The sequence below is a fragment of the Triticum dicoccoides genome, chromosome 7B (genome assembly GCF_002162155.2).
Source record: "Triticum dicoccoides isolate Atlit2015 ecotype Zavitan chromosome 7B, WEW_v2.0, whole genome shotgun sequence".
NCBI lineage: Eukaryota > Viridiplantae > Streptophyta > Magnoliopsida > Poales > Poaceae > Triticum > Triticum dicoccoides.
The window spans coordinates 26,048,109-26,055,117 of NC_041393.1; the positions used below are offsets into that span (position 1 = coordinate 26,048,109).

General features: G+C 45.4%; 1 protein-coding gene across 2 annotated transcripts; it reads right to left on the reverse strand.

Annotated features, from left to right (window-relative positions):
- Nucleotides 1-272: 272 nt before the first annotated feature.
- On the reverse strand, nucleotides 273-5,825 carry LOC119340944 (protein NRT1/ PTR FAMILY 2.3-like). 2 transcript variants are annotated; one of them, XM_037612840.1, is made up of 4 exons: nucleotides 5,598-5,825; nucleotides 5,289-5,494; nucleotides 4,643-5,202; nucleotides 273-1,318 (listed from the first exon to the last, which is right to left on the reverse strand). In XM_037612840.1, exons 1-4 carry the CDS (start codon nucleotides 5,794-5,796, stop codon nucleotides 508-510), a joined length of 1,776 nt encoding a protein of 591 aa, XP_037468737.1. In that variant the 5' UTR covers nucleotides 5,797-5,825; the 3' UTR covers nucleotides 273-507. The 2 variants fall into 2 exon arrangements, with proteins under 2 accessions (XP_037468737.1, XP_037468736.1); XM_037612839.1 differs by having other exon boundaries at nucleotides 5,289-5,506.
- Between the last annotated feature and the right edge of the window lie 1,184 nt (nucleotides 5,826-7,009).

Below are 7,009 nucleotides of genomic sequence, written 5' to 3' on the forward strand. Positions count from 1 at the left end.
TGATTGTCTTGAAATAACAGGTGAGTTGCAGGAAAACAGATGCGGCTTCCAGACGAGCCCCGAAACCCCCCTATTGTTATCCAGTTGCAGGAATGATAGACTTGAAACAACAGATGAGTTGCAGAAAAACAGACGTGGCTTCGGCGGACGCGGGGAAGCTCTTGACCGTTTGATTAACACACGATCAAACGGCTACGGAGCCGGCGGACGGGCGCGTGCGATCGGTCGGTAGAAGGTAAGCTTTTTCCGAAGAGAAATCACAATTTATCATCTTTCTCACCCGTCAAACTAATTTTTATTTTTAAAAATTCTAATAACACAAATTATGCAGCAAAACGTGCCCGACGCTCCTTCTAGTCTAGTATCAACATGAATCGCAAACATTTTGAACGGGTCAAGGAATCTGTCTTGGATCGGCAGGAGCCGTACGTATCTCTCCTGCCAAACTGATAGTTCGTCACACCCAAAGCACATATAGCAACGAGTGTGTTGCGTCCTGAGCTGGAGCTACTTGCCGATGTTCTGGTACGTGTACAGCTTGGCGCACGTAAGGAAGTATCCGAAGTTGACGGCGACGAGCACGGCGAGCAGCCAGTAGAGGTTCTCCAGCTTGGAGGCGTTCATGTTGTCCGGCAGCCACGTGGTGGCGCGCTGGACGATGTTGATGAGGGCCGTGCTCAGGTAGAACCCGAGCGCCACGATCATCGCCATCATGCCCGTGGCCGTGTTCTTGAGCGACGGCGGGAACTCCTGGTAGTACAGCGTCACCTGCGCCGGGAAATACAGCGCCTCGCCGGCCCCGGCCACGGCGAACGGCAGGAGCAGCCACATCGCCGACAGCGGCGACACCCACGCCGGGTTGCCCTCCTCCCCGTGCGCGCGCACCGTGGCGGTGCGGTGGTGTTCGATGATGGCGGACGCGGCCATGCTCAGCACGGTGAGCGCGTGGCCCACGCCCACGCACTGCAGCGGCGTCGGCGTGTGGCCGGTGAGCCGCCTCCAGAGCGGGAGCAGGACCCGGTCGAGGAGCCCGAGGAATATGACCACGGCTACGAGGCTGGCGACGAACATGGAGCCCGCCGGCACGGTGAAGCGGCCGACGGCGCGGTCCATGGCGAGCGCCTGCAGTATGGTGAAGTTGATCTGCACGCCGATGGCGACGCTCAGCACGATGGCCGCGCTCCAGAGCGGCATGATGCGCAGCACCGTCTTGAAGTCCTCCACCTGCTGCACCGTGCAGACGCGCCACGGACGGAGCACCGAGCCGCTCGCGCCGTCCACGTCGCCGTCCGTGATCACCGCGGCACGGTTCAGGAAGCTGCACGCGATCGAGCAAACGTGGAAATAAGTGCATGTCATTGTCGTCGATCACTTCTCATATATATCAGGCAGTAGTGACGTTTACAGGAGTGCCATTTGTGTTCGTTACAATTTGTCGTTCCACCCATCTTAATATGATTCTCTCTTGTGTTTTGCACAAATTAATCGCTACCATAGTACCATTTGTCGTTAGCCATGTCGAGACTAATTTGCTCAGCCAACTAAACAATATATTTTGCGTCATACTTAACTTTATGGATGAGACTAATTTTCCCAGCTAAAATTTCAAGACACTAACATATTGCTTGTATAAAATTATGGATTAAAAAAAGTTTGCTACGCTGAGGCGGAGGACCAGATGTGACATCGAGCTATGTTCATGACACTCCGTCTATGGATGTAGGAGGAACAAGTCTTCGACACCCCACATGACTTGAATGTAATTTTATTTTTCTGTATATGTGTGTTTGTAAGGACATGCGGAACTTAATATGTGACCTCAGGCCTTTCCTCCCCAAAAAAAAACATGTGTTAATATGTCCTTAACTATATACCTATATATTATGTCGCAAAATACAAACACCTACATAGTAGCTAGTAATAGTTTTTTCCAACATGCAAACTAGTCTAATATACTTGAATAGTTGACCCTTACTACTCTCTCCGTTGGGGCGGAGGGAGTATATGTTAATTTTACCAAAACGTTGGATAACCAAAGCTGGTAGGTGGCATTGCCACCGGTGGTTTAAATACTGAAAAAGAAGTAGAATAAATATCCAAAAAGGAGTTTTTTTTTGCGGAAAAAAAAGGAGTCGTTTTGGACATGGACATATTCGAAACTCAACTCAACCATTGATGTATACTGTTATAAACCGACAAAACCTAGTAAAATTATAATGTTAATATGGGGACAAATTTATACTTACCATTTCAATGTGTTCACCAATTTCGATATCCATGATAAGCATGCTAAAAGTTTATCTAATTGTAAAGCCAATATTTTCCTTCAGTCTCCACACACACACACACACACACAAAACAAACTAGGAAAGCACTATATTTTGTGTAGCACAACCGTGAGGTAATATGTCCATGTCATTGCTTTAATAATCACCGATAATACTGATTATAGTGTGGAGGTGGGAGTTAAGTTGCCATGGACAGGAAAACAACCCTTGCCACATACTCCTGCATACCCAACAGTGACCAAGTACTATCTTTATTAACTATGGAACGAAATTTAATTATGCTCAAAACACAAAATGTATATACTTAATGCATGTGCAATTCAAACTAGAATATCATATAGATTGTAATGTCTCGTTTTCAAAAGCCCTAAGGTGAGTGGCTACAAATGGAAATAAACTACAAACATGCAAATTGCAGCGAAAGAATATCTCCATTCTCAATGAGCACAAAAGAAAGGAAGAGAAGCTAATAGTCTAATATAAAAAGTGAATAATAGTGCTCACCGCTTTGCACAATTACCTGTTTGTTGTCGCAGATCTACTGAGTATTTTGCCTGGGTGAGACCAAAGGAAGAGCATGGATTTTCTATCCATATGATCCAGCTTTAGCATAAAGCTCACTGGTTTGGTACAAAGTTGGGCGCGCACACACACAAGTATGTTGCGATGGAAAAACGAAAATGAAAACATGTCAAGATCAGTATGGTCCTGTGCTAAAAGCACTTTTTTGCGTTGCCCTGTATACTTCCGTATGTTGTTTTCTTGTAGTACAAGGGTATTTATACCAAGGAACCTAATTGATTTTTAGCACAATGTTCTATGACCAGACAGAAAGGAACCTAACTATTTCAACAAACATTAATTGATATGTGTCGACGTGGTAGCTACCTAGTTCACGTAGTACTACAAACCAAAGCGTTTTGGAGTGAAGATAATTCGGTGTTCTGTAGTATGCGGTTTCTGTGATAATTGTGTTTCAATCAAAATATTTTAGCCATTATGGTTGTACTATACATAAATAAATGGATTTGCTGATTCTCAACTAGATGAGAATTAATAAAGTCTCATCTAACTCCTACAATACTCGATTAACCAAACAAAAAACAAAAGAAAAAATCCCAACGAATCTCCGCGTAAAATCGAATGGTGAAGAAGTTAGATGAGACATAGTTATTTCTCATCTACATGTGACCTAGACACACCCATAAATAAATTATTATGATTTTTTAAGACTCAGAATAATTGGTTGGAGTCAATTAAATTTATGTGAATATTTTGGACTTTGATCTAGAAATAACTGAAAGTTAAATGATTTTGTTGTTGCTGAAATATTAGTGAAACCAAAATTCAAAACCATGGGTATACTACAAAAGCACTTCCTAACAAAAGAAAATCAACTTAAAATAAATAAATCATTATTTACTTCCACATTCCCTGCCATTTTAAAGGGTTTAAGCTTAAGCATTTATAAAGTTCGTTTATGCATGTGGAACCAAACTAGCACTCCCCCGTTTCGGAATAATTAAAGTTTTAAGATTTTTCTAAGCGAAACCTTTGTAAATTTGAATAAGACCGTAAAAAAATCCGCAAGGACCTACAATGTCAAATATATATAATACAAAAATATATTTCATAATGAATCTATTGAAGTAAATTTTATTTTATAGATTTCTACTCTTATAAAAGATTCAGTTGGTGATGATGGTGTGTCTGCCGTCCGTTATTTCTGACCATCAGATCTACATCTAACGACTATGAGGCAAGTCATGGCATTTTTGCAACAATATCCCACTTCTTTGCCCCAATTTAAAGGAAACCCCTTAATATCTTAAAACTAACCATATTCCTCATCAAAACCAACCATATACCTCATCAAAATAACCCAAGGAATATATTTTGAGTGAAATATGATATATTTTTAATGGTATATGTATACTAAAAATAGATTGTTTCTTTCAAATTTGTGAATATATATTATTCTACTTTGGATCCGTTGAAACGCACGTGCACATTGCTAGTATTGATATATTTTTATATAGACTTGGTCAAACATAATGAAGTTTGACCTAGAACAAGTCTAGAACTTCAACTATTTTGGAAACGGAGGTGATATAAACAAAGAGTCTTGCTAAGTCCCAGTCGACTCAAACTTCATTAAATCTCAGTCGATACTATAACGGTGAGATCTTATACCGAGATCCGTGCAAAAAAAAAAATCAGTTTTTTTTCCTCTATTGCATGTTACGTCTCTTGACCAAGACTTGATTAAATCCTAAAAAAAAGACTTGATTAAATCTCAGTGGATTGAAACCTAACCACACCCATAAACAAATGCATACGAAATCTTTTCTTACCTAAAGCTGTCGCTCGGGGTAACGACACCGTCGCCGCCAGTCTTGACGTCTTCGTCGCCCCTACATAGCCCGTAGTAAAACTTCAACTCCTCCGACGCCACGACACTGACCTTCCTCTTCCTCGCCGCGGCGACGACCACCCTGGCGAGCCCCGTGAACGGGCTGCCCTGAGCGGGGGGCTGCCGGTAGTACCGCGCGCCGAGGAGCAGCGCCGTGAGGCCGACGACGCTGGCGGCGCACGAGACGCCGAAGCCGAGCGTCCACGACACCGTGTCCTGGAGGTAGACGATGACCGTAGCGCCGAGCACGGTGGACGCGTAGAAGAAGATGAAGTACCAGTTGAAGAAGACGTCGCGGTCGGCGGCGGCCTCGAACTGGTTGGCGCCCATGGTCGCCTGGTTGAACCGCGCCCCCGCCGCGCTCAGGCAGAGCAGGAACACGGCCGCGTACAGGGCCGCCATCTGCCCCGTCGACGCCTGCTCGCACGGGCCGGCGCCGAGCTGGCATGCCGCCGGCCGGAGGCCGGGAAGACTCGCCGTCAGCGTGAACATGACCAAGGACTGCACGCGCGACATGGAGTGGTCAGTGGAGCAGAAGCTTTGGTAATGAACATACATGTGCACGCGCGCGCAGATCATAAACTTACGAGGACGGCCATGACCATGGCGACCGCGACGATGGGGAAGCAGCCGAAGAAGGCGTCGGCGACAATGGCGCCGGCCACGGGGGCGACGCTGATGGATCCGGAGATGATGTTGGAGATCTGCGCCGCGTCGACGCTCGCCACGTTGTACTCCTTTATCAGGTAGACCACCAGGTTGGACGTGGCGCCGCCGGTCGCCAGCCCGAGGCCTAGTATGGCCACTGCAAACATCGATTGATCACACGGCCAGACACAGACTTAATTGTGATCATGCTCCACAGACTAGAGCACACACGAGTAGGATGCACGAACCTGCGAGGAAAGGGAAGGTGATCCATCCCCCCTTCTTGTTCCTGGGTTCCTTGAGGGACTCGTGATCAACGCTGAGGTGCCCAGCCTCCTCCTGCTGCGACCCGTTGGCCTCCATGGGTATGGTCTCTCTTGCTGCAATGATTGAGCTACGAGCGCAGGCGTAAGTCATGAGTATGTGCAGCGTAAAACTAGGTGGCATGGCATATGTGCAGCGTAAAACTAGGTGGCATGGCTATTATATCATACAGTATATATTGTCGCACTATCTCTAGCAAAGACCGGTAGACGGTGGAGTTGGCCAGCTATCTCTTTTGATACGAGGGAAAAAAAAGAGGCACGAGAGCACGCTAAAGCTCCATGTCTGACTTGTCTACGTACAGTCCGTCAGTGCCTCAGTGTCAAGTGAGCCCGCTTTTCAAATAGATTAACAATTGGATGGTGGTATATAATCTGATGAGCTTTAGATTCATTCATGTGCTTTTCGCAAAAAAAAAAAAGAGCAATTCGAAAATACAGACTTTCAATATATATACCGTTTTGCTAAAGCACATTTAGCTGTGCCATAAGTATTGCACATGTAAGTCTTAAGTCATTGATCTTACGCGGAGGTTCGTGTGGATATTTTCCTTTTTGCTTTTCCTTCTTATGCTTGATTGAGTGACTTAGATGTACAATAACTACTAGGGCACATCTAGATATGTCCTAGACAAACTCTTTTCTTTTTTATAATCGGTGTTTCGATGGGCTTTCTTGGGATGTGATTCTGTGTTATTTACTAATCCACACACACTTATGTGATGAAGTGTTTTATAGCCGCATGTGCTATATCAATGGTACAATGTTGCATGTTAGCGCTTCTCTTTTTTATTTTTGAACATAGTACAGACATAAGCGCTCATATATATGCACATACACTCATCCTGAGACTGAGCCGGCATATCATCTTAAGATTTTATGAAGTCACCATAGCCACTTCGTAGTCCTTACACACGTCCATCTTACTCCTATGAGCATCTTCGAGATACTGAGTTGATACAACATCTTGAGATTGACAAAGTTGTCACAGACGTCTTTGTAGTCGACGGGACGTCTTCTTCAACTAAACAAACAACGCCAGAAGGTCTGACATAAATCTAAAAAACGACCATCAATATCAAGTCTAGCACTTGAAGCCTAATGGGTTTGTTTCAATACAAGGACCTAAGAGCATCTACAGCCGGGCGCCCCAAACCCACCTCATACGCCCAGGCGGGCCACCCGGTCACGATTTTTCGACCTAGACGGCCCCCTCAAACGGGCCACAAACGTCCGGGCTGACCGGCACCCCTCATATCCAGTCCAAATATGGGACGAATATGGAGGCGCACGGGCACGCCCGCCACGTCGGACTGACGGCGGGGTCCCACGCAGAA